The 18,177-nt window shown below is 41.9% G+C and overlaps 2 protein-coding genes across 2 annotated transcripts in view; one reads left to right on the top strand and one right to left on the bottom strand.

The window, feature by feature from the left end:
- The window catches only part of podn (podocan), a 42,360-nt gene extending 35,745 nt beyond the window's left edge, over positions 1-6,615 (top strand). The window contains exons 11-13 of the mRNA XM_024004806.2: positions 1,266-1,504; positions 1,802-1,950; positions 5,893-6,615. Of these exons, the coding sequence (XP_023860574.1) occupies positions 1,266-1,504; positions 1,802-1,950; positions 5,893-6,079 (575 nt within the window). The 3' untranslated portion in view covers positions 6,080-6,615. The remainder of the gene's footprint in view (positions 1-1,265; positions 1,505-1,801; positions 1,951-5,892) is intronic.
- A 9,315-nt stretch (positions 6,616-15,930) lies between these two features.
- LOC111975472 (excitatory amino acid transporter 5-like) overlaps positions 15,931-18,177 on the bottom strand; it is a 110,049-nt gene continuing 107,802 nt past the window's right edge. Inside the window, 1 exon segment of the mRNA XM_024147557.2 lies at positions 15,931-16,724. Within this exon segment, the coding sequence (XP_024003325.1) occupies positions 16,580-16,724 (145 nt within the window). The 3' untranslated portion in view covers positions 15,931-16,579.

Raw genomic sequence — 18,177 nt, 5'->3', positions numbered from 1 at the left:
TAAAATATTTTAAAATCATGCAATCACAAGTGAAATATACCAAAACACAGCTTAGCTTGTTTGTTAATCCACCTATCTGTGTCGATTTTGAAAAATATGCTTTACAGCGAAAGCAATCCAAGCTTTTGTGAGTGTATCAATCAATGCTAGAACAGCTAGCCCAAATTAGCATGGTCACGAAAGTCAGAAAAGCAATAAAATTAATCGCTTACCTTTGATAATCTTCGGATATTTGCACTCCACGAGATCCCAGTTACACAATAAATGTTATTTTTTGTTCGATAAATATTACTTTTATAAAAAAAACGCCATTTGGGTTGCGCGTTATGTTCAGAAAACTACAGCCTCGTTCCGTTCGACGAAAATTCGAAAAAGTTATCCGTAATGTTCGTAGAAACATGTCAAATGTTTTTTATAATCAATCCTCAGGTTGTTTTTAACATACATAATCGATAATATTTAACCGGACCGTACCTATCAATAAAAGAGAGAAAGAAAATGGAGAGCTACCCCTCTCGCGTGCAGGAACTAATCAAAGGACACCTGACTATTTTGAAAAATCTCGCTCATTTTTCAAAATAAAAGCCTGAAACTATGTCTAAAGCCTGGTCACAGCCTGAGGAAGCCAATGGAAAAGGAATCTGGTTGAACCACCTTTAAATGGAAGAAAGACTGGAAATGAAACACTATGGAAAAAAAAAATCGCTTCCGGTTAGATTTCCTCAGGTTTTCGCCTGCAAATAAGTTTTGTTATACTCACAGACAATATTTTGACAGTTTTGGAACTTTGGAGTGTTTCTATCACCTAATCTGTAAATGATAGCATATTCTACGATCTGGACCTGGAAATAGTGCCGGGTTAATATGCATATTCTACGATCTGGACCTGAGAAATAGTCCGTTTAACTTGGGAACGTTATAAAAAATATTAAAAAATATGACCCCTAGCGTCAAGAGGTTAAAGGCACAGTCAACTTAGTGTATGTAAGCTTCTGACCCACTGGAATTGTGATACAGTGAATTATAAGTTAAATAATTTGTCTGTAAACAATTGTTGGGAAAATGACTTGTGTCATGCACAAAGTAGATGTCCTAACCGACTTGCCAAAACTATAATTTGTTAACAAGAAATGTATTGAGTGGTTGAAAAACAAGTTTTAATGACTCCAACCTAAGTGTATGTAAACTTCCGACTTCAACTTTAACCGCAGTGGTTAAATATCTCTATTGTGACATATTCTAATGAAACCACGTTGATCGTCCAGCTTTCAGGAAGCTGCGTCTGCTGGAGACCTTGGACCTGTCAGGGAACGCCCTCCACTCCCTGCCCCTGGGGCTTCCCCGCTCCCTGCAGGTCCTCCGGGTGAAGGACAACCAGCTGACCTCCATACCAGAGGGGGCGCTGCAGGGCATGTCCAAGCTCAGGGAGATCCACCTCAACCACAACCAGCTCAAACTCAACTCCATCTACCAAGGAGCCTGGATGGAGCTCAGCGCTCTGACGGTGAGACCGGATGATTGGGGTGTGTGAGGTGGAGGGGAGAGGGGAGAGGTAGAGAGGAAGAGAGAGGATGTATGTTGCCCCCCACCCCAATTCACACCTCGCCATTACAATCTGTCTGATCCCCTCAACCACTTCTCTCCTCTCAGTTTACTGAACCTACAGGRTTTCTGTGTGATAAAGCTGGCTGCTGGCTCTGACCTTCAGTTGTTGGACCTGTTGGTAGTTGGTTAGCACTCTGATGGTGTAAAAGGGCCCAATAAATACAAGGTGATTGATTTGATTGATGTGTTCGTCCAGACGTTGGACCTGTCCAGTAACCAGCTGTCCCATGTCCCCTCTGACCTGCCTGAGTCTCTGGAGTACCTGTACCTTCAGTCCAATCGTATCAGCACTGTCCCTGCCACTGCCTTCGAGGGCACCCCCAACATCAAGGGCATCTTCCTACGGTGAGAGACTAAACACTAATGCATGCACGCACACACCCACACAACTAGAAACACACACGCACCTGAACCTATTTCTCAGTTCAAACCCACAGCTCATGTTCAGTAAGTTCCAATATCAAATGCGAGTGTTAATCAAACTCTCTCAAATCACTCCACTTTCCACTCCACTGTTCCATACGTTTCTGTAGCATTGTTTCTGAATGAGACATTTCTGGCCTTCTACTCAGCTCAAATCATCACCATTCATCCTCTACTGGGAGTGTGTGACTAAGTCCTGTTGATTGATGCCAGCTGTAAGACAGAGCCACATAGCCCCTAGTCTATTGAGTCCCAAGCTTCGTCCAATGGCACCCTATTCCCTATATAGTGCACTACTTTTGAAACGAGTACTACTCAAATGTAGTGTACTATATATGGAATTAGCATGCCATTTGGGACGCAGCCCCAGGGCTCTGATGGATATTTGGTTGATAGTTCCCTCATCATCCTTACGTGTGGTTATTTTCTGTTTGGACCTGATCTATGCTGCGCTGTGCTGAGGAGACTTATGTAACGGACACAGAGAAGGAGGGAGCTGCTGACGGAACAAGTTGTCCTTCTGCTTTACCTCTGTGTTCACTGCACTCATTAAAATCTCCTACACATATACACTATGTAAAGTACCCATCAGATGGTTGTTTTGTAATTTATCTACTTTCCTAAACTCTCCTAATTATCTTGTTGGGGTATGAAATGWATATTATGTAAATTAATCAGGTGCTTTTCTAAAACTCAGCATTAATAACCAAGTAAAAGTCACTGTTTCATTTYGGTGTAAATTCTTGTTTATCTGTTTTTTGCAGGATAGAACAGAACAGAATTGATGGTGGTAAAGATTTAGGGATACTCCCTCTGTGTCTAGTTCTGTTTCTTTGCTTGTGATGCTCTGCTGCTTTTACTATTGATTAAATCAAGTGAAATTATTGGATTTCCAACTAAAACAGCTCGGATCTGCCAACTAGTTTTCTCTTAGTTTCCTTCCTTKTGTCCTCTTCTGACTTCTTCCTTGTCTGTGGGTGGGGTTGGGTCCCAAAACTCTAAACCATTAACATCCTTGTCTCCTCATCTGCTTTCTTCCACTGGTCTGAATAGATACTGGTGTATGTAGCTAGCTAGGTTAGTATCAGTTTCCGTCATATTATTTTACCTCTTAGACCACTAATCATTTCAGGACATTTTGGCCAGTGGTCAGTTTGGAAAGTAAATCATCTWAGATTGGTGGGACGCTGGCCTGAGGGTTTGTCTGGTTGGTTTAGAGACAGTTGTTTTTTTCAGCAGGAGTCTGACTGACTGCTCTAGGCTGTTTTATCAGCTCAAGGACTTTACAGGCCCTGACCTCATCCAGCCCACTCTGTCCTCCAGCCTGTTGGTCTCTTCATGCTGTGGGGTCAGCCTCAGCAGCTGCTGAAGTATCACAGCAGTTAGAAACGCTTGTTTTTCCTCTAAATCCCTCCACAGCTGTGGGAGCTGCTGGCCTGAGCCAATTTACAGCGGATGGAATGCTGCATGGGTTCAATGGGGGAGGGGGGATGGGATTTGTGTGCTTGTTTGTGTGTGTGTAGCTTATGCATGCATATGCTTACATTGAGTGTGCGTAGATATKCAGWTGAAGTCGGAAGTTTACATACACTTAGGTTGGAGTCATTAAAACTCGTTTTTTCAACCACTCCACAAATGTCTTGTTAACAAACTATAGTTTTGGCAAGTCGGTTAGGACATTTACTTTGTGCATGACACGAGTCATTTTTCCAACAATTGTTTACAGACAGATTATTTCACTTATAATTCATTGTATCACAATTCCAGTGGGTCAGAAGTTTACATACACTAAGTTGACTGTGCCTTTAAACAGCTTGGAAAATTCCAGAAAATMATGTCATGGCTTTAGAAGCTTCTGATAGACTAATTGACAGTCATTTGAGTCAATTGGAGGTGTACCTGTGAATGTATTTCAAGGCCTACCTTCAAACGCAGTGCCTCTTTGCTTGACATCATGGGAAAATCAAAAGAAATTAGCCAAAAAATGTATCCTTGGGAGCAATTTCCAAACGCCTGAAGGTACCATGTTCATCTGTACAAACAATAGTACGCAAGTATAAACACCATGGGACCACGCAGCCGTCATACAGCTCAGGAAGGAGACGCGTTCCGTCTCCTAGATATGAACGTACTTTGGTGCGAAAAGTGCAAATCAAAGAACAACAACAAAGGACCTTGTGAAGATGCTGGAGGAAACAGGTACAAAAGTATCTATATCCACAGTAAAACGAGTCCTATATCAACATAAGCTGAAAGGCCGCTCAGCAAGGAAGAAGCCACTGCTCCAAAACCGCCATAAAAAAGCCAGACTACGGTTTGCAACTGCACATGGGGACAAAGATCGTACTTTTTGGAGAAATGTCCTCTGGTCTGATGAAACAAAAATAGAACTGTTTGGCCATAATGACCATCATTATGTTAGGAGGAAAAAGGGGGACCCTTGCAAGCCGAAGAACACCATCCCAACCGTGAAGCACGGGGGTGGCAGCATCATGTTGTGGGGGTGCTTTGATGCAGGAGGGACTGGTGCACTTCACAAAATAGATGGCATCATGAGGATGGAAAAATATGTGGATATATTGAAGCAACATCTCAAGACATCAGTCAGGAAGTTAAAGCTTGGTCGCAAATGGGTCTTCCAAATGGACAATGACCCCAAGCATACTTCCAAAGTTGTGGCAAAATGGCTTAAGGACAACAAAGTCAAGGTATTGGAGTGGCCATCACAAAGCCTTGACCTCAATCCCATAGAAAATTTGTGGGCAGAACTGAAAAAGAGTGTGCGAGTAAGGAGGCCTACAAACCTGACTCAGTTACACTAGCTCTGTCAGGAGGAATGGGCCAAAATTCACCCAACTTATGGAAGGCCCAGCTTGTGGAAGGCTACCCGAAACGTTTGACCCAAGTTAAACAATTATAGTCAATGCTACCAAATACTAATTGCGTGTATGTAAACTTCTGACCCACTGGGAATGTGATGAAAGAAATAAAAGCTGAAATAAATATTTCTCTCTACTATTATTCTGACATTTCACATACTTAAAATTTTGTGGTGATTCTAACTGACCTAAGACAGGGAATTTTTACTAGGATTAAATGTCAGGAATTGTGAAAAACTGTATGTAAACAGTTTTGGCTAAGATGTATGTAAACTTCCCGACTTCAACTGTAAATATGTGTGTGTGCACGTGTGAGTGTGTGTGTAGAAAGTGTGAGTGTCTGGGACAGATAATGAGTGTATTATAAACTAAGATTGGTCAACTTCACTGACACTCAAGACATTGGCTTGATTGGGATAACATGGTGTCATGTCCCCTTGATGCAGTACAGGGAGTATCAGAGTGTTTACTAACTCAATAGAACTTCAAAAGGAAGGTAAACAGTTGAGTCATAGACAGAACAGCAGACAGACAATCTGATTGGCTAAGACCACATACTGTGCTGATTTACTTATTGAAGCTCTCAACGCCTGATTTGTTTACACCACATGTTGTGCCGGTCCTTATGGACAATGTCCATATCGGATTGGTTATCATAATATGCTGGTTCAGATTCTAAACATAACGTCCTATCGGTTAGCAGCTCTTGCTGTGCTGGTTTACACATCAAACTCCAGCATCTGCTCAGTCATCATCACATAATATTTAGAATTTCAGCACCTGATTCCTTTTGTTATGATTAGTTGCTAGTTGTAGAGGATGCAAGTCTAGGATCAGATCCTCCAGGCCATATAATCTTATTCATGATCTAATGATGAAAAAAAAGACAAAAAGACAAAACGGATCCTATATGCCCTCCTACTATGAGACAGTTTGTGAATACGGGACCTGACCCCCACAGCCCTTTGCTCTGTACCCCTCTCAGGTTCAACCGTCTGTCAGCCCACTCTGTGAAGGAGAGCTCCTTCAAACACCTGACCAACCTGCGGGTGCTAGACATTGGCCACTTGAGTCACTCCGACCCCTCTGGCTCCACCGGACCCCCCTTCGGACAAGAGGAAGAGGAGGAGGAAGAGATCGAGATAGAGGAAGTGGGAGAGGGATTTGCTTAATAAGTTTAGCCCATGGACACAAGCTGCTTGAATGATCGGAACCAAATGGTGCAGTTGTTTGAGATGCCATCCGAAAGTCCTGTTATTTTGAACGTACAGAAACATTTATTTTTGCAGTAGATCAGACTCGATTCAAAAATGTAAATTAAACTATGAATGGAAGGGGAACGTGGTATTTTGTCCCATTGCATATAGTGGTGAATTGCAGATGCACATATCTCTGGTGCAGGATACTAGATGAAATGGTATTTTTGTTTGTTGTATTATTTTTCTGGCCTTTGCTTGTCTATGCAACGACAGATACGGTTGTTTTCGTTCATCCCAAATTGCACCCTATTCACTATTGTGTGCACTACATTTGACTAGGGCCTATAGGGCTCTGGTCAAAAGTAGTGCACTATATAGGGAATAGTGTGCCAATTGGGACACCGCTTGTCTCACCACCACTTTAGTGGAACCAGAAAGAAAGAGACAGTCAGACCTGTCATATGTTGATCATGCTGTATGAGTTCCATCTCTGAACTTTACTGTGTGCTAGCTGTGTCACCATACAAAGAAGATTATGTTGAGATTTGAAGTTATTGTCATCAGTTTTGAGCCTGTATTCATACAGATGTAGGATATTAATTTGATCACCCTGTTGCAGGAGAACTTTCCTGCAATGCAGGAAATGTAAATTGTGTATTTGAGGTTTAAAAAGGTTTCTGAACTTTGTAATTCTCACTTTGAAATTTCAGACTTGATTTTCCATTGCAAAAAAATGTATCAACTCCTACAAAGATGTTCATTAATTATAATCCACATAATAATTCACATTTCCTGTTGCAGCAAACTGGCTCAAATGAAGATCCTACATCTGTACAGTAAAGTGTCTCAGACTAGGAGTACTGATCTTGGATCAGATCCCCGCTCTTATTCATTATGTTCTAAAAGGCTAAACTGATCCTATATCAGCACTCCTACTCTGAGATGCTTTGTGGATACTGGCTCTGGCTGTGATTGTGTGTCATGGCCTGGTAAGACAGTCTGGCTTTATGTCATTCTGTTATTCTTATATCATCGTTAATATGCCACAGAAGTTCCGTGACTGTGTCACAATCTCCTCCCTCGCTCAGCCTACCAGGAGCTTGATCCATGCTGCTAATCTAATGCCTTGCTTTAATCCAGTCTTGTTTTACAACGATAACGATTGCAAATATTTGTATATGGTTTCTGAAAAACTCATGCTATTAAATTAATCTTGTTGCTATGAACCAATGCTTTTCTATGTATTCCACCTTCGGATTTATGCGTATGGATTTCACACAGCAATCCATTATTTGAAAAATTATTAAATATTTTTWTWTTTTTTATTTTATTTATTTTATTATTTTATTATTAATTATTTTCCTTTACATCGATGGGAAAATAAAAATAAACTTCATGCATGAACAGTTTTCTGAGCACACCCCAATATTAAGCGTGAAATGTACAGTACCAGTCAAAAGTTTGACACACCTACGCATTCAAGGGTTTTTCTTAATTTGTATAATAATAATTATTTGTAGAATAATAGTGAAGACATCAAAACTATGAAGTAACACATAGTTATTTGTAGAATAATAGTGAAGACATCAAAACTATGAAATACTATGAAATAACACATATGGAATCATGTAGTAACCCAAAAAGTGTTAAACATATCAAAATAGATTTTATATTTGAGATTCTTCAATGAAGCCACCCTTTGCCTTGATGACAGCTTTGAACACTTGGCATTCTCTCAGCCAGCTTCATGAGGTAGTCACCTGGAATGCATTTCAATTAACAGGTGTGCCTTGTTAAGAGTTAATTTGTGGAATTTCTTTACTTCTTAATGCGTTTGAGGCAATCAGTTGTGTTGTGACAAGGTAGGGGTGGTATACAGAAGACAGCCCTATCTGGTAAAAGACCAAGTCCATATTATGGCAAGAACAGCTCAAATACACAAAGAGAAACGACAGTCCATCATTACTTTAAGACATGAAGGTCAGTCAATGCGGGAAATTTCAAGAACTTTGAAAGTGTCTTCAAGTGCAGTCGCAAAAACCATCAAGCACCGAGATGAAACTAGGTCTCATGAGGACCACCACAGGAAAGGAAGACCCAGAATTACCTCTGCTGCAGAGGATACGTTCATTAGAGTTACCAGCCTCAGAAATTGCAGCCCAAGTAAATGTTTCACAGAGTTCAAGTGACAGACACATCTCAACATCAACTGTTCAGAGGAGAATCAGGCCTTCATGATTGAATTGCTGCAAAGAAACCACTACAAAAGGACACCAATAAGAAGAACAGACTTGCTTGGGCCAAGAAACATGAGCAATGGACATTAGACCGGTGGAAATCTGTCCTCTGGTCTGATGAGTCCAAATTTGAGATTCATGGTTCCAACCGCCGTGTCTTTGTGAGATGCAGAGTAGGTCAACAGATGATTTCCNTCAAATACACAAAGAGAAACGACAGTCCATCATTACTTTAAGACATGAAGGTCAGTCAATGCGGGAAATTTCAAGAACTTTGAAAGTGTCTTCAAGTGCAGTCGCAAAAACCATCAAGCACCGAGATGAAACTAGGTCTCATGAGGACCACCACAGGAAAGGAAGACCCAGAATTACCTCTGCTGCAGAGGATACGTTCATTAGAGTTACCAGCCTCAGAAATTGCAGCCCAAGTAAATGTTTCACAGAGTTCAAGTGACAGACACATCTCAACATCAACTGTTCAGAGGAGAATCAGGCCTTCATGATTGAATTGCTGCAAAGAAACCACTACAAAAGGACACCAATAAGAAGAACAGACTTGCTTGGGCCAAGAAACATGAGCAATGGACATTAGACCGGTGGAAATCTGTCCTCTGGTCTGATGAGTCCAAATTTGAGATTCATGGTTCCAACCGCCGTGTCTTTGTGAGATGCAGAGTAGGTCAACAGATGATTTCCYCATGTGTGGTTCCGACCATGAAGCATGGAGGAGGAGGTGTGATGGTGTGGGGGTGCTTTGCTGGTGACACTGTGTGTGATTTAAAATTCAAGGCACACTTAACCAGCATGGCTACCACAGCATTCTGCAGCAATAAGCCATCCCATCTGGTTTGCACTTAGTGAGACTATCATTTGTTTTTCAACAGCACAAAGACCCAAAACAAACCTCCAGGAAGTGTACGGGTTATTTGACCAAGGAGGGTGATGGAGTACTGCATCAGATGACCTGGCCTCCACAATCACCCAACCTCAACCCAATTGAGATAGTTTGGGATGAGTTTGATCGCAGAGTGAAGGAAAAGCAGCCAATAAGTGCTCTGTTGGAAAGACTGTTGGAAAAGCATTCCAGGTGAAGCTGGTTGAGAGAATGCCAAGAGTGTGCAAAGCTGTCATCAAGGCAAAGGGTGGCTACTTTGAAGAATGTAAAATGTCAAATGTATTTTGATTTGTTTAACACTTTTGGTTACTACATGATTCCATATGTGTTATTTCATAGTTTTGATGTCTTCACTATTATTCTACAATGTAGAAAATAGTAACAAGAAAGTAAAACCCTTGAATGAGTAGATGTGTCCAAACTTTTGACTGGTACTGTATAAAAAATTCATTTTTTATTTATAAATAAAAAACATTTTTAGATGTCAGCATATTAACTTAAAACATTGAGTAAATTTAAATCCTCATATAGATAGAAACAGAGACAATCCAGAACAAATGTTGAGATTTTGGTTTTGAACAATGTTCAAACAATGTTTCACAAGACTTTTCACATGTTCAAGTAATCCAACTATTAATTTTGTCTGCTTCCAAAATGGCACTCTACATACAGTTGAAGTCGGAAGTTTACATACACCTTAGCCAAATACATTTTAACACAGTTTTTCACAATTCCTGACATTTAAAAATTCCCTGTCTTAGGTCAGTTAGGATCACCACTTTATTTTAAGAATGTGAAATGTCAGAATAATAATCTTTCATCACATTCCCAGTGGGTCAGACGTTTACATACACTCAATTAATATTTGGTAGCATTGACTTTAAATTGTTTAACTTGGGTCAAACGTTTCAGGTAGCCTTCCACAAGCTTCCCACAATAAATTGGGTGAAATTTGGCCCATTCTTCCTGACAGAGCTAGTGTAACTGAGTCAGGTTTGTAGGCCTCCTTGCTTGCACACTCTTTTTCAGTTCTGCCCACACATTTTCTATAGGATTGAGGTCAGGGCTTTGTGATGGCCACTCCAATACCTTGACTTTGTTGTCCCTTAAGCCATTTTGCCACAACTTTGGAGTATGCTTGGGGTCATTGTTCCATTTGGAAGCCCCATTTGCGCCAAGCTTTAACTTCCTGACTGATGTCTTGAAGATGTTGCTTCAATATATCACATCATTTTCCATCCTCATGATGCCATCTATTTGTAACTCATGATGGCCATCTATTTTTGTAAAGTGCACCAGTCCCTCCTGCAGCAAAGCACCCCCACAACATGATGCTGCCATCCCGTGCTTCACGGTTGGGATGGTGTTCTTCGGCTTGCAAGCGTCCCCCTTTTTCCTCCTAACATAATGATGGTCCATTATGGCCAGACAGTTCTATTTTTGTTTCCTCAGACCAGAGAATGTTTCTCCAAAGAAGTACATATCTTTGTCCACGATGTGCAGTTGCAAACGGTAGTCTGGCTTTTTTATGGCGGTTTTGGAGCAGTGGCTTCTTCTTGCTGAGCGGCCCTTTTTGCTTGTCGATATAGGACTCGTTTTACTGTGGATATAGATACTTTCGTACTGTTTCCTCTAGCATCTTCACAAGGTCCTTTGCGTGTTGTTCTGGGATTGTATTGCACTTTTTGCACCAAAGTACCTTCATCTCTAGGAGACAGAATGCGTCTCTCTTCCTGAGGGTGTGAAGTCTGGTGGTCCCATGGTGTTTATACTTGCGTACTATTGTTTTGTACAGATGAACGTGGGTACCTTCAGGCGTTTGGAAAATTGCTCCCAAGGATGTACCAAACTTGTGGAAGGTCTTTGGGGTGATTTTCCCATGATGTCAAGCAAAAGAGGCACTGAGTTTGAAGGTAGGCCTTGAAATACATCACAGTTACACCTCCAATTGACTAAAATTATGTTAAATAGCCTATCAGAAGCTTCTAAAATCCAGACAAATCATTTTCTGTTAATTTTCCAAGCTATTTAAAAGGCACAGTCAACTTAGTGTATGTAAACTTCTGACCCACTGGAATTGTGATACAATAATTATAAGTGAATAATCGCTGTCTGTAACCAATTTGTATGGAAATTACTTGTGTCATGCACAAAGCAGATGTTCGTTTGACGACTTGCCAAAAATATGTTTGATTAACAAAGAATTTGTGGAGGGTTGAAAAACGAATTTTAAAGACACCCAACTACAGTGTGGCAAAAAAGTATTTAGTCAGCACCAATTGGTGCAAGTTCTCCCACTTAAAAGATGAGACGAGGCCTGTAATTTTCATCATAGGTATACTTCAACTATGACAGACAAAATGAGAAAAAAACAATCAGAAAATCACATTGTAGGATTTTTTATGAATTTATTTGCAAATTATGGTGGAAAATAAGTATTTGGTCAATAACAAAAGTTTATCAATACTTTGTTTTATATACCCTTTGTTGGCAATGACAGAGGTCAAACGTTTTCTGTAAGTCTTCACAAGGTTTTCACAACACTGTTGCTGGTATTTTGGCCCATTCCTCCATCAGTTCTTCCTCTAGAGCAGTGATGTTTTGGGGCTGTTGCTGGGCAACACGGACTTGCTAACTCCCTCCAAAGAATTTCTATGGGGTTGAGATCTGGAGACTGGCTAGGCCACTCCAGGACCTTGAAATGCTTCTTACGAAGCACTCTTCGTTGCCCGGGCGCGTGTGTTTTTGGGATCTTGTCATGCTGAGACCCGAGCCACGTTTACATCTTCAAGCCCTTTGCTGATGGAAAGAGGTTTTTCACTCAAAATCTCACGATACATGGCCCCATTCATTCTTTCCTTTACACGGATCAGTCGTCCTGGTCCCTTTGCAGAAAAACAGCCCCAAAGCATGATGTTTCCACACCCATGCTTCACAGTAGGTATGGTGTTCTTTGGATGCAACTCAGCATTCTTTGTCCTCCAAACACGACGAGTTGAGTTTTTACCAAAAAGTTATATTTTGGTTTCATCTGACCATATGACATTCTCCCAACTTGTAAGTCGCTCTGGATAAGAGCGTCTGCTAAATGACTTAAATGTAAATGGAATGTAAAGGCGCCGTCCCTCAACACACCGTGAACAGCGGAGATTTACTCAATTGGTGTGCTAATCACAGAGTGATGAGAAACATGCGAGCAGAGCAAAATCCTGAGCCCAATGCTGCACGACACACTTAGAATGTCACAGCCTCTTAGTTCCATAGTTCCTATGATTCCACAGTTCTATATTCCAAACAACATCCTCTGTGACGACAGGCCAACGGATGCTCTACAAAGTTTCTGTACCTGAGCGGAATAAAACGCTGGATGTTGCGCTTGTTTTTTTCAAGACTGCCAATTATAGAAGGGCTGAGTTAGTTCTAGGAAATATATATAATGGAAAGAAACACATGATAATCTACTGTAGTTGTGTGTGACATAAGAGACCAGCATTGACATAATTGTAATTGATGGCCACTTTGCACAGAACATGATGACTACCATTTAGTACGAAACAACAGGTAACCCAACCAACCAACTAATTCACAATGGTGGAAAAAGTACCCAATTGTCATACTTGAGTAAAAGTAAAAATACATCAATAGAAAATGACTCAAGTGAAAAGTAAATGTAATTGATCAAATATACTTAAGTATTAAAAGTAAAAGTATAAAACATTTCAAAGTCCCTAAATTAACCAAACCAGTCGGCATCATTTTCTTGTTTTTTATTTATTTACGGATAGCAATGGGCACACTCCAACACTCAGACATAATTTACAAACAAAGCATGTGTTTAGTGAGTCCACCAGATAAGAGACTGTAGGGATGACCAGGGATGTTCTTTTAAAAAGTGTGTGAATTAGACAATTTTATTGTCCTGCTATGCATTCAAAATGTAATGAGTACTTTTGGGTGTCAGGGAAAATGTATGGAGTAAGTACATCATTTTCTTTAGGAATGTAGTGAAGTAAAAGGTGTCCAAAATATAAATAGCAAAGTAAAGTACAGATACCCCAAAAAACTATTTAAGTAGTACCTTTAAGTATTTTTACTTAAGTACTTCACACCACTTTTAATGAATCATGTCTCATGTAAGCATCACCTCTATTCACATGTAATTTAAACGTTATATCTTCCAAAAAAGAAAAAAAATGAAATGGGCAAAGCATTAAAAATAATGTAACCTTTGTATATCAGTGCACAAAAAGATTAAGAAGCCTTCATCTATAGGGTAACATCAATGGTATTTCATGATCAGTAGCAAGGTGGTTAAACCTTGAAAAGTCCTCTTTCCCCCGCTCAGCACCACCGGCTTCGTTAAGGCAAAACATTTAAATAAATAAAAGAGAAGAAGAAAATGAAAGAAGGGGGCAGTTTTTTGAAAGATCAATGTCTCTCAGATTAGACTTTAGCCAGCAGATCCGACCCACTTGCTTACAGCTGCACCAGGGTTGGACAGCATTGCTGTGTGAAAAAAGACACTTCGGAGCCGCCGTGACATATGGCTTGGAAAACGTACCTCAATCCAGGGATGAGAAATGCATTATACTCCGAATTGTCCCATTATCCCAACTGTTACGCCGAGAAGATTGAATGACTGCTTATCACAGGCCCGAAACTTAGCAGTTGTTCAATCTTATCGGTGTAACAGTTTGGATAATGAGACAATTCAGAGTACAAAGCATTTCTCATCCCTGGATTGAGGTACGTTTTCCGAGCCATATCTTGCGCCGGCTCTACGGTGTCAATGTACACAGGAATGCTCTCTGACCCTAGTGCAGCTGTAAGCAAGCGGGTCGGATCTGCTGGCTAATTAGACTTCTGACATCTTGTCGTCCTCTCTCTTTTCTGCTCGGTTTCATGACAAAGAGAGCTGTCTGATTCACTTATTTTATGTTGCAGACAGTGACAGTAGCGAGAGCCACAAAACTTACTCATATGGCCCATTTGCGCTCTTTAGCAGAAATGTTGCTCAGGATGACAATAAAATTATCAAGAAATAAATATTATAAAATTGAAATATCAAAGACAATATCTACGTACCTCAAGCAATGCAAATAGTATTACAAGTATGTACACATTTCTAAGAGTGGAGAAAGTTCTTCCACCTTGCAGAGTGTTCACAGGCCCACACACATACAGTAAGTGCACACAGACTGAGCATCTCCTGCTATGCAGCTATGGGATGTACAGGTAGGTGGGCATGTGTGTACAGGTGGTCTGGAAAGTGAACAGTGTGTACTGTATAGGTAGTCTGGAAAGTGAACAGTGTGTATAGGTGGTCTGGAACGTGAACAGTGTGTATAGGTGGTCTGGAAAGTGAACAGTGTGTACTGTATAGGCTAGTCTGGAAGTGACAGTGTGTACTGTTATGGTAGTCTGGAAAGTGAACAAGTGCGTGTACTGTATAGGTAGTCTGGAAAGTGAAAGTGTGTATATTGCGTGGAAGTGAACTGTGGATAGTGTGGAAAGTGAACAGTGTGTATAGGTGGTCTGGAAAGTGAACAGCTATATAAGATAACGTCCTCCTTTTGGCCATAAAATCCACTGTCACGGTGCTTCAGTTATCCCAGCTAGTGTTGTGTCACTGTAGAGAAGGAGTCTTTGAAGGAATCCTGGAAAATTATTATTTCCCAGTACATCACTGTCCAGGTTTCAGAGAATCCTGTACTATTCCCCAATCCCGATGCTCCCTACCTATTCACCATCCATGAACGCACAGGACAAGTCTTGTCACAAATCTCACGTTTCTCACAAACAAAACAGAAAATGAAAATGAGTGACTCGATCAGTCAACAATAACAATACAAAAATAAGATGGGATCCTCATTGCTCTCTCTGTTCATCTGTTATCCACTCTTCCTCTATAAGTTCCAGTGGGTTGGCCTTTCATTCCGACGTACTGAACCACGAGACTCCAGATTGAAAAGAGCGCCTCCAACATGGTGATGGACTGTGGAGCTTTCCACATCAGTCCTTGCTGGGATGAGTGGTGGTGAGGGTTTGGGACCTATACGTTGGTCTCAGGCCATTCATGTAATGGCACAGTGGATCCTTATCCTTCTCTTTTCAGCTGCTGGGAGCACAGGGGGCTCTTTTCCTCTCCGGACGGGGGCGGGGGCCGCACCTTCCTCCAGCTGCATGGAGGCGGCCACGTCGGGGGGGAAGGCGTCTGGTTTGACACCTGAAGCCCTGGGGAGGTGGCCTGGAAGCTACCGTTGTTGTTCTCACAGTTATATGCTGCTGGATGTTTATCATGGGCTTGGTCTACAGATCAGAGGTATAGGAAGGCGGGGGGGGGGGGGGGGGGGGGGGGGCGTGGGGGGGGGGGGGGGGGAGGGGGGGGGGGCGGGGGGGGGGGGGGGGGGGCGGGGGGGGGGGGGGGGGGGGGGTGGAAAAAGAGAGGGAGAGAAAGAAAGGAGCAATGGAATAGAGGGAGAGAGAGGAGAGAGGCAGAGAAAGGTAGGATGTTGAGAGATTGGAAGAAATGGAAAGAAAGCGAGAGAGGGAGAAAGGGAAAGGGTGAGAGGAAGATGGATTAAGGTACAGATGGGGGAAAATGTAGAGGCATATAGATAGACATTATCAGTCAAACGTTTCCAGACATGCCTCATACAAAACATAGTGAGTGAGTCTCTAGCTTATCCATTTGTGTTGAAAAATAATGTACATCATGATAAGCCCACCACAGTCTATTTTTGTAGATGAAAAAGGTTTGCAAGGTTTTCAACTATAAAACAACAAGAACCTTGTCCTTGTCAAAATGTCTCCCTGAATTCAAAATGAAAAAATTAACKGTTTTTTTACATAAAAAAATCACGATTCCTGATAAAGCACTAGTCAGATATTCACACTATTGTTGTTGACAGACTACAGTCATGTCGCTCTGAGCTCTGAGCCATAGCATTAACATCCAGCAGAGTGGGACAATTGGATATAGCAGCCAGGTTACTCAGTGTGTCTTGCCCTCAGCTCTCTTCCTGAGGAAGCTGAATATGACAGGAGTTTGACTCTGTGGGGAACTAGCTAAGTTCCATGATGGCAAAAGTAACACTAATGAGCCAAGCCAAGCCGAGCCGTACTGTGCTGGCTATTGTTGCTGGAACCATGCTGGAAAAGAAAATATCCAAAGCACAGTACGCCTCAGCATGACAGTGTGATTTAAAAAAAATCAGAGCCTCAGCACAGTAGGTCTCGGTTCAGCACAGTACGGCTCTGCTCAGCACAGTACAGCTTGGCTCAGCACAGTACGGCTCTGCTCAGCACAGTACGGCTCTGCTCAGCACAGTACGGCTTGGCTCAGCACAATAGTGTGAAAAGGGTATAAGACAGGCAGATACTCACACCATCTCCTTCCTTGATAAAGTCTTTTCTGCAGATATGGGCCATGATACCTGTGGCCAACGCATCCCCCATAACATTCACCATGGTCCGGAATCTGTCTCTGGAAGCAGGAGAGGAGCAGGAAAGACAGGTTTAGAATAAGAGGAGTGTGAGTGAGTGTGAGGTGTGGTGTGTGTGTGTGTGTGATGTTTGGGTTGTTGTGTGTGTGGTGTGTGGTTTGTTGGTGATGTGTGTGTGTGTGTGTGTTTGTGGAGAGAAGAGGAAGGGAGGAATGAGGAAAGAGGTGAAGAGTGTGAGGACTTTTGTTAGTCCCACGAAGGTCAAATGCTATTTTTTTAGGGGGGTTTAGGGTTAAAATTTAGAATTAATCTTTAGGGTTAAAATTACGTTCGAGGTTAGGAAGCTAGGGGATAGTTTTAGGGTCAGGAGTTAGGGTTATGGTTTGAGGTTATGGTTTAAGGTTAGGGTTAAGTTAGGTTTTTGGGGTTAAAGGTTGGGATTAGGGTTAAGTGTTAGGGGTAAGGTAAGAGTATGGGTTAGGGTTAGGGATTAGGGAAAATAGGATTTAATAAGATATATATATATATTTTTTTAAAAATTTTATCCCCTTTTTCTCCCCAATTTTTCGTGGTATCCAATCGCTAGTAATTACTATCTTGTCTCATCGCTAAACTCCCGTAAGGTGCTCGGAGAGAAGCAGGTCGAAAGCCACGCGTCCTCCGAAGCACAACCCAACCAAGCCGCACTGCTTCTTAACACAGGGCGCCTCCAACCCGGAAGCCAGCCGCACCAATGTGTCGGAGGAAACACCMTGRACCTGGCCCCCTTGGTTAGCGCGCACTGCGCCCGGCCCGCCACAGGAGTCGCTGGAGCGCGATGAGACAAGGATATCCCTACCGGCCAAACCCTCCCTAACCCGGATGACGCTAGGCCAATTGTGCGTCGCCCCACGGACCTCCCGGTCGCGGCCGGCTGCGACAGAGCCTGGGCGCGAACCCATAGACTCTGGTGGCGCAGCTAGCACTGCGATGCAGTGCCCTAGACCACTGCGCCACCGGAAAATAGGATTTTGAATGGGACTGAATTGTGGTAACCACAAGGTAAGCTGTACAAGACTGTGTGTGTGTTTGTGTTAGTTTATATGAAGAAGTTCACAAACAAAGATGGGAACTGTATCATAATTCGATACAGAAATGAAATGTATTGGGGTAAAAAAGACATCTACTCATTTATAGTTTCACTGTTTAAAAAAAATATATCATGAAGAACTGCATAAGTGTTGCTAATGCTCTGCACTTTCTGGAGGACCAAGTTTTGAAATCAGTGGAATGCCCGGTGGAAGGAGAGTAGGAAAGCTAAGGGCAACCATGGCATCCATGACAGAGAGGGAGAAGTGTTCATCCATGTATACGGACGGGTAAGAGAGTCTAGCTAACTACATTTTCAGATTTTCTAATTTTGTCAGAAAGTTGTTTTTATTACTTATATCTAGCTAGCTAACATTAGCAGGCTGGCTCGCTAGCTAACGTTACGTGTATGATCTGTGTACTGTA

The sequence above is a fragment of the Salvelinus sp. IW2-2015 genome, linkage group LG16 (assembly GCF_002910315.2).
Source record: "Salvelinus sp. IW2-2015 linkage group LG16, ASM291031v2, whole genome shotgun sequence".
In the NCBI taxonomy this organism is placed as follows: domain Eukaryota; kingdom Metazoa; phylum Chordata; class Actinopteri; order Salmoniformes; family Salmonidae; genus Salvelinus; species Salvelinus sp. IW2-2015.
The sequence above is the reverse complement of the archived record's forward strand: the minus strand, read 5'-3'. Positions and strand labels throughout refer to the sequence as shown.